This window comes from Sphaeramia orbicularis, chromosome 3 (genome assembly GCF_902148855.1).
Source record: "Sphaeramia orbicularis chromosome 3, fSphaOr1.1, whole genome shotgun sequence".
Lineage (NCBI taxonomy): Eukaryota > Metazoa > Chordata > Actinopteri > Kurtiformes > Apogonidae > Sphaeramia > Sphaeramia orbicularis.
In genome coordinates, this window is record NC_043959.1 from 16,691,768 (window position 1) to 16,719,361 (window position 27,594).

The 27,594-nt window shown below is 38.8% G+C and overlaps 1 protein-coding gene across 1 annotated transcript in view; it reads left to right on the forward strand.

Annotated features, from left to right (window-relative positions):
- dok4 (docking protein 4) overlaps positions 1-26,134 on the forward strand; it is a 105,697-nt gene extending 79,563 nt beyond the window's left edge. The window contains exons 3-9 of the mRNA XM_030162248.1: positions 7,677-7,784; positions 12,340-12,454; positions 15,240-15,359; positions 18,335-18,524; positions 22,964-23,102; positions 23,807-23,906; positions 25,099-26,134. Coding sequence (XP_030018108.1) covers positions 7,677-7,784; positions 12,340-12,454; positions 15,240-15,359; positions 18,335-18,524; positions 22,964-23,102; positions 23,807-23,906; positions 25,099-25,250 — 924 coding nt within the window. The 3' untranslated portion in view covers positions 25,251-26,134. The remainder of the gene's footprint in view (positions 1-7,676; positions 7,785-12,339; positions 12,455-15,239; positions 15,360-18,334; positions 18,525-22,963; positions 23,103-23,806; positions 23,907-25,098) is intronic.
- Positions 26,135-27,594: the final 1,460 nt, after the last annotated feature.

Sequence of the window (27,594 nt, forward strand, 5' to 3'; positions counted from 1 at the left end):
ATCCCTTTAGTCATTTTAGTCCCTTTAGTCTCTTTAATCCCTTTAGTCCTTTTAGTCCCTTTAGTCCCTTTTAGTCCCTTTAGTTCCTTCAGTCCCTTTAATCCCTTTAGTCCTTTAGTCCCTTTAGTCTCTTTAATCCCTTTAGTCCTTTTAGTCCCTTTAGTCCCTTTTAGTCCCTTTAGTTCCTTCAGTCCCTTTAATCCCTTTAGTCCTTTTAGTCCCTTTTAGTCCCTTTAGTTCCTTTAGTCTCTTTAATCCCTTTAGTCCCTTTAGTTCCTTTAGTCCTTTTAGTCCCTTTAATCCCTTTAGTCCCTTTAGTTCCTTTAGTCCCTTTTGTCCTTTTAGTCCCTTTAATCCCTTTAGTCCCTTTAGTTCCTTTAGTCCCTTTAGTTCCTTTAGTCATTTTAGTCCCTTTATTTCCTTTTGTTCCTTTAGTCCTTTTAGTCCCTTTAATCCCTTTAGTCCCTTTAGTTCCTTTAGTCCCTTTAGTTCCTTTTGTTCCTTTAGTCCTTTTAGTCCCTTTAGTCCTTTTAGTCCCTTTAGTTCCTTTTGTCCCTTTAGTCCTTTTAGTCCCTTTAGTTCCTTTTTTTCCTTTAGTCCTTTTAGTCCCTTTAGTTCCTTTTGTCCCTTTAGTCCTTTTAGTCCCTTTAGTTCCTTTTGTCCCTTTAGTCCTTTTAGTCCCTTTAGTTCCTTTTAGTTCCTTTAGTCCCTTTTGTCCTTTTAGTCCCTTTAATCCCTTTAGTCCCTTTAGTTCCTTTAGTCCCTTTAGTTCCTTTAGTCATTTTAGTCCCTTTATTTCCCTTTGTTCCTTTAGTCCTTTTAGTCCCTTTAATCCCTTTAGTCCCTTTAGTTCCTTTAGTCCCTTTAGTTCCTTTTGTTCCTTTAGTCCTTTTAGTCCCTTTAGTCCTTTTAGTCCCTTTAGTTCCTTTTGTTCCTTTAGTCCTTTTAGTCCCTTTAGTTCCTTTTGTCCCTTTAGTCCTTTTAGTCCCTTTAGTTCCTTTTTTTCCTTTAGTCCTTTTAGTCCCTTTAGTTCCTTTTGTCCCTTTAGTCCTTTTAGTCCCTTTAGTTCCTTTTGTCCCTTTAGTCCTTTTAGTCCCTTTAGTTCCTTTTAGTTCCTTTAGTCCCTTTAGTTCCTTTAGTCCTTTTAATCCCTTTATTCCCTTTGGTCCTTTTAGTTCCTTTTAGTCCCTTTAGTCCCTTTAGTCGGTCTATAATCCAGATGACCAGGCCTGTGGGATTCTATGTCCGTGCTGGAGGTGGACGTGTATTTTAATATTGGTCTGAAATAGCCCAGTTCGACATAAATATGTAGGTTTTGGTTTTACATGGTTTCTTGGCTCATTATCATTATATTGCGCTCCATCTGTTTGTTAACTGAGTGAATTATCTTAAAGTTAATTAATGGAAAATGGAAATGTTTCAGGCTAATACCACAGATCCAACCAGGAATCATCCATTTGAAGTCTGGAAAAAAAAACAACAAAGTTTCATTTGAGTGACTTCCCTGATGTTTCGTATCTAAAAGCTTTTCATCAAGAACCACAGCATATGCACATAAATATGCAAAACCTGCCAAGACACCCCCCCCCCCCCCCCTTCCTTCGCTCTGTTCCTTTACTCTCTCAGTTGTTTACCGGAGCCTTTGCTGAAAACATGTGAAAAGACTGTGAACCGTGTAGAATTGAATTACGGAGGTCGTCTGTTCAACTGGTTTTCATCACTTGTGTTCAGGTTTTTTGGCTGGAACAGAAATAATGGGTCGATAAAACACCAGAGTTATGGTTTACCTACGGTTTTATGGAGGAGTGTAGATAATGACTGCTAGTTCGATCTACGACTATATGGAAAAACCAAAATACCAGGTAAAATGACATGTTCTGTTCCTTTTGATGGCCTACATGTGTTTGTCGGGGTAATGCAGGTCAGGAACTACGGTGGCCAACAAGGGCCAAACACATTCCAACAGTCTGATGAGTGTAATTTAGACAAAACAGCTGCAAGGACAAAAATGACAAAAATTCACAAACTCCAGCATAGTCTGAACCAGGTACAAAAAGAGGAACATGGTGCGAATGAAAAAATGCACTGCAAGAAACGAAAACAAATGCATAATCATCAAATGATCTGCGAATAAAGAAATGATGCAAACCAAGAAAACATCTGCAAATAAAAAACGCTGCAGAACCATTTCATTTTGTTAATTATTTTGTTCATTTTGTTGAAAATTTTGTTCATTTTGTTGATTATTTACTGAATCCTGCCCACTTGAGATTGAATTGTTCTGAATGTGGAACCTGAATAAAAAGAACTGTTAACATCTTAGTGTAATTTTTGCATTTCACAAATTCATCCCAAGGGCCGGACTGGACCCTTTGGCGGGCCGGATTTGGCCCCCGGGCCGCATGTTTGACACCTGTGCTATAGAGGGTATGCACATACGTCACTTTCCCCCTCAGGTCACGCCCCTCTAAGTCAGACTGAGTGGCAAAAACCAACCTGCTCAACATGACGGAGTACAGCAGTAAACACAGCCAGAGCGGAAAAATGTGAAATATGAAATTAAATTAATGTCACAACCCAGCTCTGAGGTTGGACAAAGATGGAGACGGTGGAGGTGGTAAAAATGGAACAAAGGTTTATTAAATCAAACTAACAACTAAAACCAATATACTGCAACGCAAAACGCCAGTCGAAAGGAGTATGAGGACCAGGTCAGGGCAGACCCAAGACCAGACCAGAGCTGAGCAGAGCAGATCAGACCGGGCCAGACCAGAGAGAGAGACTGAACATTCATGTTGAACAGCTTAAATAGGCGTCACATCCGTCACAGGTGCTACTCATCAGGACATCTCAATCTGAAAAAAGAAAACTGACAGCCCCCTTAGTGCCCAGAAAGGTGCGGGGCCGTCACATTGAGGACAACTGGACTGGACATGGATCCGTATGAGCTACCAAAGAACAAGTGGTCCATGAACACTGACACGAGGCCCAAAATCGTGTATCCTGACATTCAGTGTGGAGGGGATCATCACTATTTTTACCTGAAACAAATATACATGGTTTCATCATCGCTGACAACCAGGGGCTAAAACTAGGGCCCAGAACCAGCTGATCCAAAGTGCATTTACAGTAGACCGTGGACTGACCCCAGTGAATATATGCAGGATCTACTGGGACTGAGGAGATTTAAGTAGAATTAATATCAAATACTTTATACAACACAGAAACTACTGCTTTGGATGAGCAGGGACTTTATTCTTGTAATATTATGGCTTTATTGTTGGAATATGACGACTTTAATCTCATAAACGAATGACATTTTTGTTAAATTATGAGGTTTTTTTATAACTACGACTTTATTCTCATAACATTGTGATTCTTTTTGTATTCGACTTTTTTATCATGAAATTATGGGTTTTATATTGATATTTTCTGACTTTAAACTCATAGTGACAAGTGTTTTTATTTTCTCATGTGGCCCTAATACGCTTTATTCTCCAGTTCCCTGTATTTGAAAAACTAGGTTAGCCTCAGTTTAAGTTAGTTTACTAATCATGTAGGAGCACAAGGTTCAGAATCACAACGTGAAGACAAAAACCATGAAAGATCTGATCATGAAACCAAGAGCTTTACTAAGAAGGAACGTTAGCCAAAACAATACGTCATTTAAGGTCTGATTGGACCCAAAAATACAGCATAAATTAATGTTAGCTGACACCAAACAGGATCCACAGATCTAGGTTTGGTTTCCTGGATTTGTGGATCCATCTACTTCTCTTTTCTTTGTCTTTCGGTGTCTGTAAAACGATACCTCCGACTGCTTTTCAAACCTGTTCATACAATCAATCGCACAACAGCTCTTACTCATTTTTTATTAAATGTTGTTCATAAGTTTAGACAGTATTGAAGCCAACGCTGTCACTCATCTCCCTCTTTCTGCCACTCAGTGGGCGGAACTGCGATGACTTCCTGGTGGCGGTGACGTCACATGCATACCCTCTATTGATCACTGATAGAAGTCATATATGGACTGTGATTGGATGAGTTGAGTTCTCCTTCAGTGAAAGTCCCGCCCACTTCTATAGTTAGATTGATGTGCATCCAGACCACAGGACTGGAACATAGAACAGAACCTGACAACCTCACACATTCAACTGGTTCTGATCCACATTGAACCGACGCTGATGGACAGGGACACTGGAGACTATATTTGGTTCTTTTAGGGGGTTATTTTTTTTTCCAGATGGTTCATGTGTGTTTAAGTCTTTCAAATTCAGCTGGATTCTTTTTTTTTTTTTTTTTTTTTTACTGCTCTACACATCATTTAAAGAAGTACTAAATGTACGGCGCTCTCTTTATTTTCACTTTCTTTCTTCTGTCATTAATAGTTACAGATGGACTGAAGGACATAAATGTATAACTCATCACTTGGTCTTCCTGTAATTTTTCCTTTTCACCGTCTGAGCTTGAAAATGTACGATTAGAAAATACGACGGTGTCATTTAGGAACATGAGGGCAAATACGTGATGAAAAGAAAGGAGCAGTAATTCATCTTTCATTGAAAATCCTCATGAATTCATTGAGGTTCAGCTTACACTAACACCACGGCTGACGCAACTCCATATTTTCTAACCACTCTGATGTGAGCAGAGCCCTTTGGATGTACACTTACTCCACACTGTTTCACTTCATTTCCAGCTTTGAAGCTGTGAGAAAACAGCATTTAGCACTTTGTATCTTCCGCCTGTCCACACCTCCTTCCCTTCTGTCTCCTCTCTTTGACTTCATTTAGTTCTGCTCACAGCTACTGTTTCTGCCGAGGCGTGATTACTTCAAAAACTGAGCAGGGAAGGAAGAGAATGAAGGGGATGAAAGAAGTGGAGACGAAGAGGGAAGCACTGTTCAACTGAGGCTTCCATCACTGATGAAAATACAGGAAAAGAGGAAAAACCCAAACCAGTTAACTCAGTAATCCATGTTTTAACCATTTAACCCCTGAGCCCTGATTCCAGGTTAAAGGTTCACATTAGGGATGTGAGGCTCCAGGCTCCGATACTCAGTGTGTGTACTCGTACTTGTACTCGTAAAAGATATCCGATACAAATGCACCGATACCACTTACGGCCATTTGACATTCCCAGTTCAGTGCAGCAGGTACGAGGCAGTGGAATAATGTGCGGGGAGTGTGAAGAGTGTGGAGATTTAACCAAATAAATGACGGTGATAAAAGTAACGCTGACTGCAAGTAACGTTACAGACACAGACAGATACGAATGCAGCGTTCTGTCCGTGCGTACATTCCATCCGTTTTCCAGGTCCTCGCAGATACATACCCAGAATGAGAATACTGGCAGGTGTACGGAGTGGTGTGGACCGTCGCCAGCGGAAGTGAAAACGAAACTTTTCTCTCATTTCTCTTTTCTCTACCTGCTGAAGCTAAACTGTTAAACCTTACCAGTGAAAACGCTCCAATATTAGTATCACATTAGTGTTACCTCTGTCGTCTCCATGTTTGTTTTTACTGACTTTCTTCTTCAGTTGACAAAAACACAAAACATCATAAAAACACACAGAACAACACAGTGAGGACGATCTACTGATGGTCACAGGCTTGGTTTTCCTTCACCCATTGTTTAAGTTGTGATTTGAAGAAGGCATATGACTGTGAGTCTCTTATGTTGAGTGGTAAACTGTTCCAATATTCAGTTCCAGTGACTGAAAGTGTAGTTTGTCCAATAGTAGTGTACCTGCGTGGCCCCTCCCAGTCTCCTGGAGCTGTGGCCCCTCCCACTGACAGAGCGGGATTGGATAAAATCTGTCAAGGGAGGAGGGGCAAGTCCATGCAAGACTTTATATATCAGGCAAGCATTTATAAAATTCACAAAATTATTAAAATTAATAAATGTATATTTATCTGAAACAGTGCAGTGGTGGAAATTAAATGTTTTTTGTCAAATATTTTTATGGCTTTTTTATAAAAAGTGATTCTATGGGTTTGAGTGTTGTGCCAGCAGCAAGTGACCAGGAAGTTGTACAGTATTTAGTGTGAGAGAAAATCATAGAGTGTACAAACATCTTAGCAGCATATAGGGTCCCCTAATGTGCTCCATTCAGTCGTATCTGAACCAGATTGCCCATTTTTTCTCCTCAGATGGTGAAGCCATGACCCGCCCTACTCTGCCTCTAATTGGCTAGTACTCACTGCCTTCACTGATTAGATTGGTTAACTTTAGGCATGAGGACTGATGAGCCAATCAGAGGCAGAGTAGGGCGGGTCATGCCAAGTAAAATATTGGCAACTAGTGTTGTCCGCCTCTGGAACCTGATTGGACACCTCCCCAGGTGCCAGTGCCACCCCAGCTGATTGACAGGTCAATGCACATGTTGTTGAAAGTTGGAAATGCAAACAAGAAAGGCAGAATAAACGTATTTCAAATGAATGACACTTATGGAGAGAACCTACTTTAACAGATTACATAATTCTAAGGTAATATATATACGATATGAAAGGCTAACGTTATGAAAGGCTAACGTTATGAGGCTAACATTATGAAAGGCTAACATCATAAAAGGCTAACATTATGAAAGGCTAATGCTATGAAGGGCTGGCATTACGAAAGGCTAATGCTATGAAAGGCTAATATTATGAAAGGCTAACAATATGAAAGGCTAACGTTATGAGGCTAACGTTATGAAAGGCTAACGTTATGAGGCTAACATTATGAAAGGCTAACGTTATGAAAGACTAACATTATGAAAGGCTAACGTTATGAAAGGCTAATGTTGCGAAGGCTAACATTATGAAAGGCTAACGTTATGAAAGGCTAACGTTCTCCTGTGTTTTCCTCCTGTTGAATCCATATCCATTTCTGCAGTATACTTGTGTGTCCAGTAAAACCTACAAACTCCTCCTGATCAAGTCATGATAATTTTATAACAGTGAACAAATACTACTGATGGATTTTTGGGTAAAGTAAATAGAGTAGTCTGACATGTCACTGTTTGTAAAACAGCATTTTTTCTGGACTACTTAAAAAAACAAGAGGAGGGGGGGGCCAAAAATTGCCAGTATACCCACTTCTCCAGTGACCAGTACACCACTGACATTAACTCTACCCTCAGTCATGGACTCTGCTTTAAACTCATGTTTTATCACAAAACTGTTTCAACATGTGGCTGGTACTTGAAATGTAAATTCAATGTAAATGTAAATTTCCCTATGGGATGAATAAACTATCTATCTATCTATCTATCTATCTATCTATCTATCTATCTATCTATCTATCTATCTATCTATCTATCTATCTATCTATCTATCTATCTGTCTGTCTGTCTGTCTGTCTGTCTGTCTGTCTGTCTGTCTGTCTGTCTGTCTGTCTGTCTGTCTGTCTAAATGATCATTTTAGAGACATTATATCTAACAGTGTTGGTGTTTACTCCAGTGATTTGAACTAATTCCCTCCTTTTCTTCCCCAACGTCCATGCATTAGTTTGTCTGTTTATGTTTATCATGGACAGGACGGTGCAGATGTCACTGTTTCTCTTCCACTCCGTCACTCCTGTCCTTTTCCTTTTTTTTTTTTGATCGCGTTGCCTTCACTGACTCTAACAGCAGTGGGACATCACGTTAACGTACACTGACGTATGCGTGCGCTCGTATGTTTGTGTGTTGCAGATCTATCGGCGTTGTTGGCTGGTGTTCAAGAAGTCGTCCAGTAAAGGACCGCGACGTCTGGAGAAATACCCCGATGAGAAGTCTGCCTACATCAGAGCCTGTCCCAAGGTGTGTGTGTGTGTGCGTGCGTGTGTGTGTGTGTGTGCGTGCGTGTGTGCGTGTGTGTGTGTGTGTGTGCATGCGTGTGTGTGTGTGTGTGTGTGTGTGTGAACTGAACCACAGATAAAACGTTGCCGTCCAAAGCCTTGAATGCACTGACCTACACACTGAAATGCCGCTCTTTGACTCCACAGTTCATCCAGGTCGGTCCATCCCTCGTCTCTTTTTCTCGTCTCGTCTCTTTTTTTTTAGAACTCGCTCATCTTTTATTCTTCATCATCATCGCTGTTCCTTTTCCTCACCTTTTCTGTCTTCTTTTACACTCCTTCAAACTCAGTGGTATATTTGAAGCCAAGGTTAGAGCGACTTTGCCATATTTTGCTGTTGTTTTTCCTCTTATTACTGTGGTAGAAACCGTAGCATCTCCTCTGAACAAGGTCAACATTTACACAAAGACCCACACAGTAAATAACACAACAGTAACAAAACAACAGTTAAATTAGCATTCACTATCTCCACAGATGGAATGTTTCTTTTCACATATCTGTTGTTAAAAGTAGGGGTGTGTATTGGCAAGAATCAGGCGATACGATACAAATCACAATACTAGGATCACAATACGATATATCACGATATATCATGTTACTGTTAAAAAGGCAATTTTTTCTTTGTTTCTTTTTACCTCCGCCAAGGAGGTTATGTTTTTGCTAGGGTTTGTTTGTCTGTCTGTTTGTTTGTCTGTCCGTTAGTGTGCAACATAACTCAAAAAGTTATGGACAGATTTTGATTAAATTTTCAGGGTTTGTTGGAAATGGGATAAGGAAGAAATGATTAACTTTTGGGGGTGATCCGGAAGAAATCCTGGATTCTGGATCACTTTGAAATTTCCGTTAACATTGTGGTAAATGGGGCCAAAATTTTCGTTTCCCAATATCTCGCTTAATTATTGACCAAAACTCATGAAATGTAACTCAGGAATTGACAATGGGGTCCTCTGTCACATTTCAAAGGCTGATCCGGATCTGATCCAGAAGGCGGATTATATTTTAAAAAATAAATGTAGGATTTGTATCACCGATTATGTGGGGAATTTTTGCGCTTGGCGGAGGTCTGCGCTCTCTGAGTGCTTTTCTAGTTTTTTAAATGATTGTTTCCTTGAAGAATTGAATTACACCAGAAATCTGCACAAATACAAAACACATTTTTATTTGATCAGAACAGGATCTAATGCTATATCACAAAATATTCCTGTGTTCAAACTTAAATGATATTTTACAGACATTACAGTTTCAGATCCTGTTCGAATGTTCATATTCTGTTAATTCAGAACAAACATCAGAACATTTTTTTTGTGAAATCCAACAAAGGACCTAACATCTGCCTCTCAGACAGTCAAAAGTGCTTTTAGGATGCTTCAAATAACCATTACTGAATAAAACCGTGTTAAATAATAATAAGTAAAATATAAACAATCAAGAAAAACAAAACACAAAAATGAATCTCCACGATATGTGCAGTTGAATGAATACCTAAAAAGACTGATACAGTACTTTTTAATATCAGTACAGTATTGTGAAATGAAATATTGCGATATATTGCAGAACCGATATTTTCTTACAGCCCTAGTTAAAAGGATCAGTGTAAAAGAACTGATCTGCTCCAATAAAATGTCCTTATTCACCTTGTTCATAAGACACACGAATGTATTTAATCTTAGATGTAAAGTGTTAGTATTGGACTTTATTTGAGGCTGTTTGTACTCACATTAAACTGAACCATTGTGCTTGGATCAGTTCAGTTCAGTTTAGACAACTTTATTTATCCCTCATGCATAATTCATAATTCATTTCAGGGAAAGAGTGGGAACCTGATGGAAGTATTGGGGCGAAATCTAGGTGTGTTATCGGATAAAGCCGATCAGATTATCCTGTTTACATGATCAATAATATTCAGATAATGATGGGAGTATTGGTGTGGATGTAAACAGGCTCATTTTGTTTGTTCATCTTGAACAGTTTTATTAAACTGAAAACAGATTCTGTGACGTCTGTGTCCAAACCATCAAACAGCAGTGATGCAGATGTAGGGTTTGATCTGCATTAAAGACACACTTCTTCCCTGCAGCGTCTGCTTCTTATGAGGACACTGAAACGCAGGATGAGAGGTGGACTTATATTTACTCCAATTGATTTCCTGTCCTCTTGGGGGTCAGTGCAGCAAACAGTAAACACAGCCCTGATGTTAGAGGGTTTATCAGGTTGGTGGACGGAGGGAGACGCCACATGTTTTTAAAAGAAAACACTCGTCAATATCGCCGGGAGCAAGAACTAACACTGAAACAAGGACAAATAGACTTAATATTTGTTTGGGAAAAATGTTGTGTGTAAACACAACCTGAGCATTAATTACAGAGTAAAACAAACACACTTCAAGGCAAAACTGCAGGAACCAGAGGAAATAAGAGCGACAACAACAACAGAATAAACAATAAACCCTCCAGCTTCCTCCTGTGGCTTAAAACGGAAAAGAAAGATCGATGAACTGACACTGTGTCATGTCACAGTGTTAAAGTGAAGTTATAGGAGTTATCACAGTTACAGGAGTTATCACAGTTAGTGGAGTTATCACAGTTATAGGAGTTATCACAGTTATAGGAGTTATCACAGTTACAGGAGTTATCACAGTTAGTGGAGTTATCACAGTTAGTGGAGTTATCACAGTTATAGGAGTTATCACAGTTACAGGAGTTATCACAGTTAGTGGAGTTATCACAGTTATAGGAGTTATCACAGTTAGTGGAGTTATCACAGTTACAGGAGTTATCACAGTTAGTGGAGTTATCACAGTTATAGGAGTTATCACAGTTATAGGAGTTATCACAGTTATGGGAGTTATCACAGTTATAGGAGTTATCACAGTTATAGGAGTTATCACAGTTATAGGAGTTATCACAGTTATGGAGTTATCACAGTTATAGGAGTTATCACAGTTATAGGAGTTATCACAGTTATGGGAGTTATCACAGTTATAGGAGTTATCACAGTTATAGGAGTTATCACAGTTATAGGAGTTATCACAGTTATTGGAATTATCACAGTTACGGGAGTTATCACAGTTACGGGAGTTATCTCAGTTATGGGAGTTATCACAGTTATTGGAGTTATCACAGTTATGGAGTTATCACAGTTATAGGAGTTATCACAGTTATAGGAGTTATCACAGTTATGGAGTTATCACAGTTATTGGAGTTATCACAGTTATAGGAGTTATCACAGTTATTGGAGTTATCACAGTTATTGGAGTTATTACAGTTATGGGAGTTATCACAGTTATAGGAGTTATCACAGTTATTGGAGTTATCAGTTATTGGAGTTATCACAGTTATAGGAGTTATCACAGTTATAGGAGTTATCACAGTTATTGGAGTTATCACAGTTATGGGAGTTATCACAGTTATTGGAGTTATCACAGTTATTTGAGTTATCACAGTTATAGGAGTTATCACAGTTATGGGAGTTATCAGTTATTGGAGTTATCACAGTTATAGGAGTTATCACAGTTATTGGAGTTATCAGTTATTGGAGTTATCACAGTTATAGGAGTTATCACAGTTATTGGAGTTATCAGTTATTGGAGTTATCACAGTTATAGGAGTTATCACAGTTATTGGAGTTATCAGTTATTGGAGTTATCACAGTTATAGGAGTTATCACAGTTATAGGAGTTATCACAGTTATAGGAGTTATTACAGTTATTGGAGTCATCTCAGTTATGGGAGTTATCACAGTATATGGAGTTATCACAGTTATAGGAGTTCTCGTAACGGTGATCTAGACCTTCACAGCCTGACATGTGGGTGTCCCCCAGGGCTCTGTGTTTGGGCCTCTTCTGTTTGTATGTTACATTGTTCCTGTGGTACAGATAATTAGTCAGTTTCAGAATGTTTCCTATCGTCTATATTTGGATTATATCCAGCTGTCCTGCTCCTTCTAGGACTCACCCTTACATATGTTGTCCTCCTTAATCATCTGTGTGATTTCAAACGGTGAAGTGATGATTTTCATCAACTTCGAGACTTTGTTTATTGCTTCGGAAAATCAGATCCCTCTTATTAGACATAACTTGTGTTCCGTAGACTTTTCCATCCAGTCGAGTCTTCAGAGTCTGGGTGAGGTTTTTGACTCTGCAGTCGTTGGATCTTCACAAAAATATGAACTGGAAACTGCTTCTTTCAGCTGATGAACATATTTCCAAGTTGATAACCCTGGTGTCAAAGGTAGAACCTGAGATGATCATTCATGCTTTTATTTCCTCATGCCTGGACTACTGTATAATAACTTTTAACTTTAATCTAAGCTTTTATAAACATATACATGATCAGTGAATTAAATATAGGAAAATACAGGATTGTAACTGAACAAAAAAAAAAATTCAGAGGATAATATTATAGTAAATGGTGATAAATCACTTAGGAAAAGTCAAATATGGAGGAAAAAAAGCCTATTTTCGAACTGCCTGTTTATCAAGTTACAGAAATACGAGGTTTGACTTTACTGTTTTTTAGGTGACGGAGATCAGCAATGTCAAGAATATCACACGGTTGCCACGGGATACGAAGAGACAAGCAGTGGCCATTGTGTTTACGGACGACACCTCGAGAACCTTCACCTGTGAATCAGGTACGTGTCGACTGTACATATTGTTGGCAGTAATGACTAATGTCAGAAGATAGTTTTATATTATGGGATAAATATCATTACATTGGTTAGTTTGGGTTCAATTATTATCTTTGTTTCCAAAATGACTCAGAAATGGTTTGGACTGAATTTTTAGTCCTAGAGGATGGATCTGAGATGACTACGTTGGGGAATCTGAGTGTTCCAAGTAATGACATTTATCTCAAAATATAAAACTGTAATTTGACATTAGTCATTATTGTTTTGTATCCCAGACCCCTGTAAGAAAAGAAACACCTGGATTCAATGTGTCCACATAGTTTTGTCCATTTGTGTATGACTTAGTTGGTTATGATCTGAGGATAAGGATATGTTAACCCTCATCCTACCACAGTGTCTGCAGAGTCCCTCCAAACATCAAAGCCTGTGCTGTGATAAATATATGAAGTGTTCGTTTGCCTCCGGCTCCGAGGAGGGGGATGTAGACATGCAGGGTTGGACTTGTTCAGTGACTTCCACCGGCCACAGGGGGTGTTTTTTTTGGAGGTGGAGGATGTTTCCTGTGCTGATACGCCTGAAGCAGACCTCAGTGGGCAGAGAACCACAGTGGTCCTGAACAGGATCAATTCAATTCCAGCCCCGGTAAAGCCTGGAGCAGGAGGGTTCAGAGGGGAGGGGAGGGGAGGGGAGGGGAGGGGAGGGGAGGGGAGGGGAGCAGTGACCCACAGATAAGATGATCATTCTATTCCAGTGGAGTTGAAACAGCTGTCCAAAACTCAGAACCACAGTCAAAAATACTGAAGGGGGTTAAACAAAAATACAGTCAGCTCTGGAGTTTCTATCACCTTATGAATGAGTGTGACTGAAGCTACGTTCAGACTGCAGGTAAATGTGGTCCACATGGGATTTATTTGTCCATATGTGACCTGTGTCTGATCTGTTAACCCTGTAAAGCCTGAACCATTAAATCATTGACAGAAAATTCCAGTTCTTTGAAACTGGAGCCTTTATTGGTCCATCCATCCATCCATCCATCCATCCATCCATCATCCTCCGCTTTATCCAGGGCCAGGTTGCAGGGGCAACAGTCTAAGCAGGGACGCCCAGACTTCCCTCTCCCCGGACTCCTCCAGCTCGTACGGGGGGACCGGCGTTCCCAGGCCGGCGTTCCCAGGCCAGCCGAGAGACATAGTCTCTCCAGCATGTCCTACGTCTTCCCCAAGGCCTCCTCCTGGTGGGACATACCCGGAACACCTCCCCAGGGAGCCGTCCAGGGGGCATCCTGAGCCATCTCAGCTGGCCCCTCTGGATGTGGAGGAGCAGCGGCTCTACTCTGAGCTCCTCCCTGGTGACTGAGCTCCTCACCCTATCCCTAAGGGTGCGCCCAGACACCCTACGAAGGAAACTCATTTCGAATTTTGTATCTGGGATCTTGTCCTTTCAGTCCTGACCCAAAGTTCATGACCATAGGTGAGGGTAGGAACGTAGATTGACCGGTAAATCGAGAGCTTCCCCTTTCGGCTCAGCTCCTTCTTCACCACAACTGACCGATACAGCGACTGCATCACTGCAGACCCTGTCAATCTCACGCTCCATCCTTCCCTCACTCCTGAACAAGACCCCAAGATACTTAAACTCCTCCACTTGGGGTAAGGACTCCCCACTGACCCGGAGAGGGCAAACCACCTTTTTCCGGCCTCAGATTTGGAGGTGCTGATTCTTATTCTGCTCACTTCACACTCGGCTGCAAACCGCCCCAGGGCACGCTGAAGGTCCAGGCTCAATGAGGCCAATGGGACAACGTCATCTGCAAAAAGCAGAGATGAAATCCTGTAGTCCCCAAAGCGGACCCCCTCCGGCCCCTGGCTGCGCTTAGAAATTCTGTCCATAAAAATTATGAATTATGAATTGGTCCTTCTGAACAACCAAAAAAAAAAAGTTTCAAATATCAATTTCCATGTATGATTTTCAATTTTGTATCATATTTGATCCATCAGGTCTCAGTGCTCAAATATTAGTATTTTTGAACAAACAAAAGCATAATAGAACACAAACATGTCTAACACATTGTTAATTCCTTTTCTAAATGGTCCCAGTTCTTCGTCCTTCCTCATTAATGACAGTCTTGTAGTGTCACTGGAAAGGCCTCTCGTGAATGAACTCCTCCCCCTGGTGGAATATCTGTGTATTGCATGTATCTAATTGTATACATCAGGTTTTACAAGAAAAAAAATATCACACTGATCATGTAGAGGGCTTCAAAACTCATGGATCAAATATGATACGTTTGGAGTTATAGTTTTAAAGACAGTTTGAACAGCACTAATCTGACCCAGACCACTTTCATATGTGGTCCTAAATCTGACCCAGACCACTTTCATGTGTGGTCCTAAATCTGACCCGGACCACTTTCATATGTGGTCCTAAATCTGATACGTATCTGGTATTTTCCAATGTGACTTCAGTCTGAAATGCCAGGTCACATTTATCCAACCTTTACATCATTGAAATGCGACAAATGTCACAATTCTGCGCCGAGACAAGATGCCTCCATATTTCCTTCTGTAAACACAGTGTGTGTCTGTGTGGTCACATATTCCATCAGGACCTCTTTAGTTCATGTGAGTCACTTCAGGGTCATATTCAGTTCAGACTCAAAACTGATAGAATTCGCATTTAATGTGGAATATGAACCAACACACAAAAAAATCAGATTTCACCAAAAAAATCTGAATTGTGCATCAAAACCTGCTGTGGTCTCTGATGTGGACTTGGTCTGTGTGTGCAGAGCTGGAGGCAGAGGACTGGTTCAAGACTCTGTCCATCGAGTGTCTGGGTACGAGGCTCAATGACATCAGCATGGGGGAGCCAGACCTGCTGGCAGCCGGAGTCCAGTGTGAACATACAGGTAAGAACATGGATCATGGACGGGGGGGGGGGGGTGACCAGACTACATTATATTAGATTAGATTAGACTAGATTAGATTAGTCTAGATTATATTAGACTAGATTAGATTAGACTAGATTAGATTAGATTGGATTAGACTAGACTAGATTAGATTAGATTAGATTAGATTAGATTAGATTAGATTAGACTAGACTAGATTAGATTAGACTAGACTAGACTAGACTAGATTAGATTAGACTGGGTTAGATTAGATTAGATTACAGGGTGGGGAAGCAAAATTTACAATGAACATTTACTTGTTTTTTCTCAGCAGGCACTACGTCAATTGTTTTGAAACCAAACATATATTGATGTCATAATCATACCTAACACTATTATCCATACCTTTTCAGAAACTTTTGCCCATATGAGTAATCAGGAAAGCAAATGTCAAAGAGTGTGTGATTTGCTGAATGCACTCGTCACACCAAAGGAGATTTCAAAAATAGTTGGAGTGTCCATAAAGACTGTTTATAATGGAAAGAAGAGAATGACTATGAGCAAAACTATTACGAGAAAGTCTGGAAGATACTATTAAAGAAGAATGGGAGAAGTTGTCACCCGAATATTTGAGGAACACTTGCGCAAGTTTCAGGAAGCGTGTGAAGGCAGTTATTGAGAAAGAAGGAGGACACATAGAATAAAAACATTTTCTATTATGTCAGTTTTCTTGTGGCAAATAAATTCTCATGACTTTCAATAAACTAATTGGTCATACACTGTCTTTCAATCCCTGCCTCAAAATATTGTAAATTTTGCTTCCCCACCCTGTAGATTAGATTAGATTAGATCAGATTAGATTATAGTATATTAGATTAGATTACACTAGACTAGATTTGATTAGACTAGATTAGATTAGATTTGATTGGGTTAGACTAAATTAGATTAGACTAGATTAGACTAGATAGACTAGGTTAGATTAGATTATATTAGATTAGATTACACTAGATTTGATTAGACTAGATTAGATTAGATTTGATTGGGTTAGACCAAATTAGATCAGACTAGATTAGATTAGACTAGACTAGGTTAGATTAGATTAGATTAGATTAGATTAGATTAGATTAGATTACACTACACTAGATTTGATTAGACTAGATTAGATTAGATTTGATTGGGTTAGACCAAATTAGATTAGACTAGATTAGATTAGACTAGACTAGGTTAGATTAGATTAGATTAGATTAGATTAGATTAGATTGGATTAGATTAGATTAGATAGAACTTTATTGATCCCTGTGGGCACTGCAGTTCCAGTAGCTGCACAAACACTAAATGTACAGTAGAAGAAGAATTACAAGAAAATATCAATAACAATAACTTTAAAAATAGACATGAAAAAAGCAGTCAGTGACACATTAGAAAGTACTGGTAGAAAATAAATAAATAAATAATAAAGTAGTATTAATAATGATAATAATAAGGTTCAAGGTTACTTTATTTATACCTGTGGGTATAAATAATAATAATAAACATGTATTTGTTAACCTGTTTTATATAAAGAGGGACACTTGCATAAATGTGTGTTTTTTTCTGTTTACATACATTTATACATATTATCTAAAATCCTCATGTTCCAGTTGTATTGTTTTTTCAGTAGTTTATAAAATACTTATGTTCCGGTTGTATCGTGTGTTCAGTATTCTGAGTGTCTGTGTGATTAAAACATTAGTACTTGTGTTAAAGCTGCTCTTGGTTTGGTTCGCCTGCAGCTGGATGAACAAAAATAACCTCAGAGCTTCATGTTGCTGAAGCCGCACTTACACTTTGACCATGTACTATAATTAACAAAAAAAAAAGAAAAGAAAAGAAAAGAAAAAAAAAAAAGATAGAAACCAAAGAAAAACCAGGAAAGAAACAGTGGAGCTGCTGCTTGTGTTTGTCAGTTTTGTAATTGTTGGTGACTGAAATAATGTTGTTGTTTTTTCCTTCAGCCACTTTGAGTTCCTGCACAATATTTAGAAAAAACAGGGTGTTTTAATAGAATGAGCATAAAATAGAAATAAATCTGTCAGCACAAGTGGATTATGGGTAGAGGTTAGTTACATCTAATCAGCTAACAACTTCTAATGTGTTTCAAAATGTAAATATTCCAAAAAAACAAAAAACCAACTCTAAATTTATATAAACATTTATTTAAATATTTTATATATAAAGCTTCTTATTTTTTACTCTTTGTATTTAATTTTTCAGTCGTTTGCTGCTGTAACTGTGAAATTTCCTCACAGTGGGATAAATAAAGTCTTATGTTATCCTATCTCATCTTGTATTATCTTCAGTTATCTTCAGTTATTTTATATTATCTTAAATCATCGTCCTTATATTATTTTTAAATTAGCTTATCTTATATGATCTAAAATTCTATTTCTTATCTTATATTATCTAAAATTCTCTTATTTTATATTACCTTAAATTATCTTATCTTATCTTATCTTATCTTATCTTACCCTAAATTCTCTTATCTTATCTTAAATTCTCTTAATTTATGTTACCTTAAATTATCTTTTATTATTTTAAATTATCTTATCTTAAATTCTCTTCTCTTCTCTTAAATTATTGTATTTTATATTACCTTAAATGATCTTATATTATCTTAGAATTATCTTACTTAATCTTATCTTAAATGACCTGATCTTATATTATCTTAGAATTATCTTATCTTATTTTAAATTATTTTATCTTATCTTATTACATTTTAAGACCACATCACAAATAACAAGAAAAAAACAATACAAAAAAACAGTGTTTATGCAGATAACACCATTGTGGAGGAGAGGACAGAGCCCAAAAAAGGTTAATAGAAAAAATGGACCCAGTAGTTTCTTCTTTTACCATCACTAAGGTGATAATCATCATAGATATGTGATCTAATCATCCTACCTATGTGTCCTCCTTCTTCTTCTTCTTCTTTTTCTTGTTTTTCTTCTCCTTCTCAGAGCGTTTTAATGTCTTCCTCCTGCCCTGTCCTAACCTGGACATCTATGGTGAGTGTATGATGCAGATCACCCATGAGAACATCTACCTGTGGGACATCCACAACCCTCGCACTAAACTGGTCACATGGCCTCTGTGTTCGCTGCGGCGCTACGGACGAGACGCCACACGCTTCACCTTTGAAGCCGGACGGTGAGAACACTAACACCCATGATGGGGGGGTTTACAGGGTATATTATGGTCTGTTGTTCATTCTGTAAAGTTCACAGGTTCATAAAGTCGACATCCTCTGAGGTGAGTGTGGATTCAACATCCAACAGCTGACCTTTACGGAAACAGAACCCAGGTGTTTGTGTTGGTTTGTCCATACACACACATACACACACACACACACACACACACATATAAGGACCACAGGCGTCTGGATGAAGGAAACAACAGTCCCACCTTCAGGCACATGACCTGTGATGATAGATTCTGTGTGAAGCTCTCAGCTCTGATGCTCCTCAGTCTGTTGAAAACATCCAGGTTTACAGTTTGTCCTTCACCCCCTTCCATCAACACTTCAAAATGAACCGCCTGTGTTCCTCTGAGCTGATGTGTTCAGGGACCTTAGTGTGAGCTGATGTGTTCAGGGACCATAGTGTGAGCTGATGCGTTCAGGGACCTTAGTGTGGGCTGATGTGTTCAGGGACCATAGTGTGAGCTGATGCGTTCAGGGACCTTAGTGTGGGCTGATGTGTTCAGGGACCTTAGTGTGGGCTGATGTGTTCAGGGACCTTAGTGTAAGCTGATGTGTTCAGGGACCGTAGTGTGAACCTGAGACATGGACAGGATTTGGTTTTGGATGGAGTCAAAAAAGCAGATTGAGTTACGTGAAGGCCATAAACTGGAAAAAATCTAAATTTGACCAAGTGTATTTTTCTTATTTCTAGTCCAACTATCTCATCACATTTAAAACCAGACAGAATCACCTAAAGAGGAACTTTTCAGTGAGATGTAAGAACTGATTTATAGACAATAGATCTGGAAAATCTGATTTCAACAAATCTTACCAAGATCATTTTCACTTGTTCCACTGGCAGATTTTTTTTTTTTTTTTTTTTTTTGCTTAATTCAAGCAAAAATATCTTGTATGCATTTTTTTTAAACTTTCTTTTTAGAGGGACTGTTTTTTTCCAGTGTAACTAGGATTATGAACCAACATAGGGGACCCCTAGAGGAAGAACCCTATGGATTTCAGCTGCTCTAAGGCTATGTTCAGATGCAGCCAAATGTAACCCAAATCCGATTTTTGTGTTCATATGTGACCTGTATCTGATCTGTTAAAAACAGTTTGAACAGCACTAATCTGACCCAGACCACTTTCATATGTGGTTCTGAATCTGACCCAGACCACTTTCATATGTGGTCCTAAATCTGACCTGGACCACTTTCACATGTGGTCCTAAATCCGACCTGGACCACTTTCATATGTGGTCCTAAATCTGATCTGTATCTGATATTTTCCAATGTGACTTCAATCTGAATGGCCAGGTCGCATTTATCCGACCTTTATCTCATTGAAATGCAACAAACGTCACAATTATGTGTCCCAGTTGGAGGAGCGGAGTTAAAACATATTTACTTGTCTAAAAATCAGTTCTTAAATCTCACTGAAAGTTCCTCTTCAGGTGATTCTGTCTAATTTTAAGTGTGATGAGATATTTGGACTAGAACTGAGGAAAAATACACTTGGTCAGATTTAGATTTTTTCCAGTGTATTTGGTGTTTGCTGCATTAGAAGGTAAATGTAAATGTAGAGAAACAGGAAACATTAGACAGTAAAGGCATGTCCTGCAGTAAAACACCTGGATGTTTTTAGCTCAGGGTTTGGTCTCCACCAGGTGAACGTCCTTCGAACATCAGGAAAACAGGCTCCGTCACAACGTCAGCGTCCGTCATCAGCCTCGAGGTGTGAATAGAGGTCTTTAGAGGTTATAGTCATGACATTTTGTTTTTCCATCTCACACACACACACACACACACACACACCAAGGGGGACGTTGTGTTCAGCCCCATGAAGAGATTGATTGAATAGATTAGACGATGAATCAATGCTGGGCCTAGACCTCCTTATCTGCTCCTCCTTAATAAAACCTGCAGAGCTATGATTGGGTCAGCATGCAGATAATGGACTGTGTGTGTGTGTACGTGCGTGCGTGCGTGTGTAGCAGCAGCAGCTGTAAACTCAAATAAAATGACAAGACCTCCCTCTAGTGGTCAGTCTGCTGTGCTGCACCACCTGTGGTACATATCTTTATAACCTCTTAACAGTCTGTGGACCCGTTGAATCCAGGCGTTTCTTTTCTAACAGGGGTCTGGGATCCAAAACAATAATGACTAATGTCAGAATATAGTTTTATATTATGGGATAAATATCATTACATTGGTTAGTGTGGGTTAAATTATTATCTTTGTTTCCAAAATGACTCAGAGATGGATTGGACTGAATTTTTAGTCCTAGAGGATGGATCTTAGATGACTAGGTCGAGGATCCTGAGTGTTCCAAGTCCATGAGTAAATGAGTAAAAAAGACCAAAATAATCAACACAATAGACAAAATAATCAACAAAATGAGTAAAAAGACCAAAATATTCAACAAAATGAATAAAAAAAACTCAAAAATAACCAACAAAATGAGTAAATAGACCAAAAAAAAATTCAACAAAATAGACAAAATTATCAACAAAATGAGTAAAAATTAACAAATCAATGAAAACATAGTTATTTATCCACTAAATGAACTACAGTTTGTGGACCCGTTGAATCCAGGCGTTTCTTTTCTAACAGGGGTCTGGGATCCAAAACAATAATGACTAATGTTAGAATATAGTTTTATATTATGGGATAAATATCCTGTTGATTATTAATTTTGATGTTTCTGTGACCGATCCTCATAAACAGGACATCTGACAGCTGGAGATGTAGATGTTCTTCCTTATTAAATTATCTAAAGGAAGGATGTATAAGGTGAACAGTATCGGTCCAAGAACTGAGCCTTGAGGAACTCCATGACCAACTGTGGTGCACTAAGAAGATTCATCATCATACTGTCAATCAATATTTCACTGTAGTTTAATGGTAGATTTTTCTTCTTCAGTCAGATGTGATGACAGTAGATGGAAATTATTATTTACAGTCAGAGCAGGAAAAATATTAGACATTTACATCATTTTGGAAACAAAGATGATAATTGAACCCAAACTAACCAATGCAATGATTTCTATCCCATAATATAAAACTATATTCTGACATTAGTCATTATTGTTTTGGATCCCAGACCCCTGACCCCTGATGCCGGGTCCACAGACTTCTGTCCATATTGTGGATGACTTAGATAATTATAATATAAGGATAACGACATGTATCGTTTTCATTTAAATGTATTTTATCTCCATTAACTAACATTAATCATGGACATTTATCAGGATAATGTGCAATAAACACAGACTATCAGAGCATTTAAACAGTGACTTTACCTTTAATGGACAGAGAATCAATGAACAAAGACCTCGAGGTGTTTATGTGAATTAAACAACCACAGGTTCTAAAGCAGAGCAGGATAATGTTCAGGAGGAGGAGAGAGGGAGGAGGAGGAGAGAGGGAGAAGGAGGAGAGAGGAGGAGGAGGAGAGAGGAGGAGGAGAGAGGGAGGAGGAGGAAGAGGAGGAGAGAGGGAGGAGGAGAGAGGAGGAGGAGAGAGGGAGGAGGAGGAGGAGAGAGGAGGTGGAGAGAGGGGGAGGAGGAGGAGGAGGAGAGAGGAGGAGGAGAGAGGGGAGGAGGAGGAGGAGGAGGAGAGAGGAGGTGGAGAAAGGGAGGAGGAAGAGGAGGAGGAGGAAGAGGAGGAGGAAGAAGAGGAGGAGGAGGAAGAGGAGGAGAGAGGGAGGAGGAGAGAGGAGGAGGAGAGACTGGAGGAGGAGGAGGAGGAGGAGGAGGAGGAGGAGGAGGAGAGAGGAGGTGGAGAAAGGGAGGAGGAAGAGGAGGAGGAGGAGGAAGAGGAGGAGGAAGAGGAGGAGGGGGAGGAGGAGGAGGAGAGAGGAGGTGGAGAAAGGGAGGAGGAAGAGGAGGAGGAGGAAGAGGAGGAGGAAGAAGAGGAGGAGGAGGAAGAGGAGGAGAGAGGGAGGAGGAGAGAGGAGGAGGAGAGAGGGGAGGAGGAGGAGGAGGAGGAGGAGAGAGGAGGTGGAGAAAGGGAGGAGGAAGAGGAGGAGGAGGAGGAGGAGGAGGAGGAGGAGGAGGAGGAAGAGGAGGAGGAAGAGGAGGAGGAGGAGGAGGAGGAGGAGGAGGAGGAGGAGGAGGAGGAGGAGGAGGAGGAGGAGGAGGAGGAGGCATCCACAAAGATGAAGAGGGTTCTGAGTCCAGTCCACTAAGGGATCACAGTGTGTGTGTGTGTGTGTGTGTGTGTGTGTGTGTGTGTGTGTGTGTGTGTGTGTGTGTTCATCTATAGTGTGTGTTTGTGTGTTCATCTATAGTGTGTGTTTGTGTGTTCATCCTTGGTGTGTGTTTGTGTGTTCATCTTTAGTGTGTGTTTGTGTGTTCATCCTTGGTGTGTGTTTGTGTGTTCATCCTTGGTGTGTGTTTGTGTGTGTTCAGGATGTGTGACAGTGGTGAAGGCCTCTACACGTTCCAGACCAGAGAAGGAGAACAGATCTACCAGAGGGTTCACTCATCCACACTGGCCATCGCAGAGCAGCACAAGAAGGTTCTGATGGAGATGGAGAAGAACAGCAGGGTGAGCACACGCACACACACACGCACATAAACATACACATGCACACGCACACGCACATAAACATACACATGCACATGCACTTGCATTCATTTAATGCATTTCAAAAATTCAAAGATTCTTTATTGTCACTTCACTCGATGAACAGAACAGACTTTAGATCCTGTTTCTGTAACTAAACTAGAACTAAATATGAACACTTTGGTTTAAAGGAGCTGTTTTATGAACAACAGTAACAGTATGAACGTACTACAGTAAAGTATAACCCTACTACAGTAAAGGTATGAACAGACATATAAACCACAGTTTCAGTGTATAAAGCTCTTCTCTAAACCAAAGTGGTGGTTTTTATGTACTGTGACCTTTGACCTTAACATGTCTTTAATCCTTTTATTCACTTTCTGAGGTTTTATTCCAGGTTCATCCAACACATTCCAGATGTTTCTAATGGTTTTAGCTGTTTCTGGTCATGGGGTCAGAGGTCACACTAAATACTGACTTTAATCTTTAACCCATTTAGTTCTGTTTTTTAGGCTTTGCACAGATTTACTGTATTTTCTTGTTGTATCTGAAGAAAAGAGACTGAAATAAATGTATGTTCATTTGAACGCTGCAAAAACAATTAATGTTAAGGACAAACAAAAGTGTAAACAATATATATATAAATGTTGACGTTGACCCACTCTGTGATGCTGCCTGTGTTTCAGTTACTGTCCAAGGGCTCTGAGTCGGGCTCCTACCCCTGCACCCCCACCGCTATCCTGCCCCGCTCCGCCTACTGGCACCACATCACTGGGAACCAGTCTGGTATGGACCCTGTAGACTGGACACACATCACACCTGCATTTAACTACATTTAAATGTTTTAAATGTTTGCTAGTTCATCAACATCCGTATTGGCCAATTTATCTGGGACCGGAAACACAAATGTACGTATAGAACACAGAACATTAACCCTTAAAGACCCAGAGCTCAGAATCAGAATCAGACAAAACTTTATCACCAAGGGGCATTGTTTTTGCTTGAATTAAGAAAAAAAAAAAAAAAAAAATAATAATAATAATAATAATAATAATAATAATAATAATAATAAAAATCTGCCAATGGAACAAGTGAAAATTATCTTGGTCAGATTTGTTGAAATCAGATTTTCTTTTTGTTATTATACAGGTTATCACACTATCACAGGTGTTTTATATAGACGCTAATCACAGTATCACATGACATATGAATATATGTCATCTTAGAAAAGTAAAACAAAATTTGAACTTGTCGAACATGCAATCAATCATAAAAAGTCGACAGTCAATAATTCACAAATACAGTGATCCAGCTGCTTATCATACAAATATCTATTTGAATGTATTTCAGTGTAGCCTCAAACACAATTTCTGTTTTTGTAATTCTGTTTTTGTACATTTGTTTTTCTATATTTGTAAATAAGACTGTGCACACATGCTGTGGTTCTACCACCACAGTCAGATGGACAGTATAGTTACATGGACTCATGAATGTGAAGAAACTTGATTAATATCTGTTTATATTTGTATGATAAGCAGCTGGATTTGTGAATGACTGACTGTCAACTTTTATGATTGATTCCATGTTCGACAAGTTCAAATGTTTTACTTTTCTAAGATGACGTATTTTCATATGTCACATGATACTGTGATTAGTCTCTATGTAAAACACCTGTGTTATTCCATCTGTCCTTAAAACTGATAAGAACACACATATAAAATGAGAACATAGATAGAAAACCTATGATATAAACGTACATATTTTCCAGATCTGTCGTCTATAAATCTGTTCTTATATCTCACTGTAAAGTTCCTCTTTAGGTGATTCTGTCTGATTTTAAATATGATGAGATATTTGGCCTAGAAATGAGACAAATCCACTTGGTCAGATTTAGATTTTTTTTCCAGTGTGTGAAATGAGCTGTGGTTGACGTCCCCGTTTGTGCTTGGCTAACAGCTGTGTATCGCTCTGTCTCCAGGGGACACGTCAGAAGACGACCTGCTGTCCACACGCCTGCCTCCGGACCGCCACGCCACGCTGCCCCTGTCCAACACGCATGCACAGTCGCAGCCGCACATACACACACACACACACTCCCCGACACACTACCCCACGTACCCCGGACAGTGACACACAAACTCATTTATACAGCCAGACGGGGACACTTGAAGACTTGGACAATGAAAAAGAAGCGGACATCACCACGTGCATGCAGGCGAATATGATTTACACCCCAGGACACACGCCATCTTCGGTTTTACTTTACATTGAGCTCCCAACGTTACGCCTCACAGATGTTTGAGTCAGGAATTAGTCTGAGACAGACGGGGACACCGAGAGTAGACGTCCACAAAACGGGAACACTCACACACTGGGAAACTGCACCGAAGTGTAGCGGAGTCTGTCGTACGATGTGTCCTCGAAGACACAAATGTCCAACTCGTATTAGTTCAGGTTCCACATTCAACCCAGTTCAATCCAAAGTGGATCAGATCAGTAAAATAATGAATGAAAATATTCACATTTATAAACTATCCAAACAAAAAGATGAAGTTAACCTGAAAAAACTGAAATTTCTCAAGAAAAAACAAGTGCAATTTTAACAATATTATGCCTCAACTTATCATTTATACATGTACAGGCAGAACGTCGGTAAAACTACACTTAATGAACATTTAATGAACACATTTATACATTCCATTACAGTATAAACGTGTAAATATGCCAGAGTTAGCGTCAGTGCTAATTTTTATCCGCAGTCCCCACTGAATAAATAAAGATATATAATAATAATACAAAATGCACCATATTGTCTAATGTTTTTTCTAAATGTATATTGTACAGTTTTATGAATGTGACTGCTGTTGTATTAATGTACATGTTTCCTGTTTTAAGGGCGACTCTAACAGATGAAAAATAGCCATTTGACTAACTCTGGTACAGTTACAGTAATGTTGATGAATGTACACTGTCCCTGTCAAATAAACTAATAAATTAAATTAAATTAAATTAATTTAATTAAATTGAATTAATAACCTATAAATAATAACTCCAAAACTTCCTCTTGGTTTCTTCTCAGTTTGATGTGAAAAAAAAACACACTATCCCTATAAATAATGACAACTCCACAATTTTTCTCTTTGTTTTAGTGCAAAAAAAATTCCCAAAACATTAAATTATGAAAATATTAACATTAACAGACTGTTTTTTAACAATAAAATATGAACCACCTGAAAGAAAAAAACAGTGTAGTGGAGTCTGTCGTATGTGTCGTCGAAGACACAGATGTCCAACTCATATTATTATATTCAGGTTCCACATTCAACCCAGTTCAATCTAAAGTGGATCAGAACCAGTAAAATAATAACACAATAACCTCTAAATTATGACAAATACACATTTTCCTCTTTGTTTTAGTGCAAAAAAATAACATTAAATGACGAAAATATTCACATTGACAAAGTATCTGAACAAAAAAATCTGAATAACCTGAAAAAATTAGTGCAGTTTTAACAATATTATGCCTTGACTTATCATTTATACATGAACAGGCAGAATATTGGTAAAACTACACTTCATTTTCTATCAAGTTGTTAATTTTTTTTTTTTTTTGTTAAAGGACAGTTTGTAAATGTTAATATTTTCCTAATTTAATGTTTTGGGATTTTTTTTTGCACTAAAACGAAGAGAAAAATGTAGAGTTGTCATTTATAGGGATAATGAGGTTTTTTTTTTTCATATTAAACCAAGAAGAAATTATGGAGTCATTATTTATAGGTTATTAATTTAATTTAATATATTAGTTTATTTGACAGGGACAGTGTGCATTCATCAACATTACTGTAACTGTACCAGAGTTAGTCGAATGGCTATTTTTCATCTCTTAGAGTCACCCTAAAAACAGGAAACGTCAGCATTAATACAATATCAGTCACATTCATAAAACTGTATAATATACTTTTTTTTTTTTAAATTAGACAATATGGTGCATTTTATTATTATTATTATTATTATTATTATTAATCTTTATTTATTTATTAAGTAGGGGCTGTGGTTGAAAACTAGCACTGATGCTAACTCCAGCATATTTACACTTTTATACTGAAATAGAATGTATAAATCTGTTCATTAATGTGCACGATCCCACCAAAATAAAGCGTCAATGCGTTGTTATGAGCAGGTTCGACTCCAGAAGACAGGCTCTGATGTTGGTATTCTGTTATTATTTGACTGTAGCTCATATTGGTCTGTATGTGGAACCTGAACTAAAACCAGTTTTAACACCATCGACTGTTCATATCGGCCGGATCGGACCCTTTGGCGGTCTGGTTTTGGCCCTCGGACCACATGTTTGACACCCCTGTTGTAAACGTTTGTCACTCTTCAGATGAAACGGTATAAAGGAGCGTCCTTCAGATGAGACGTGTTTTAACCCTTTATAGTTCACTCATTGAAATACTCTGAAATTCAACAT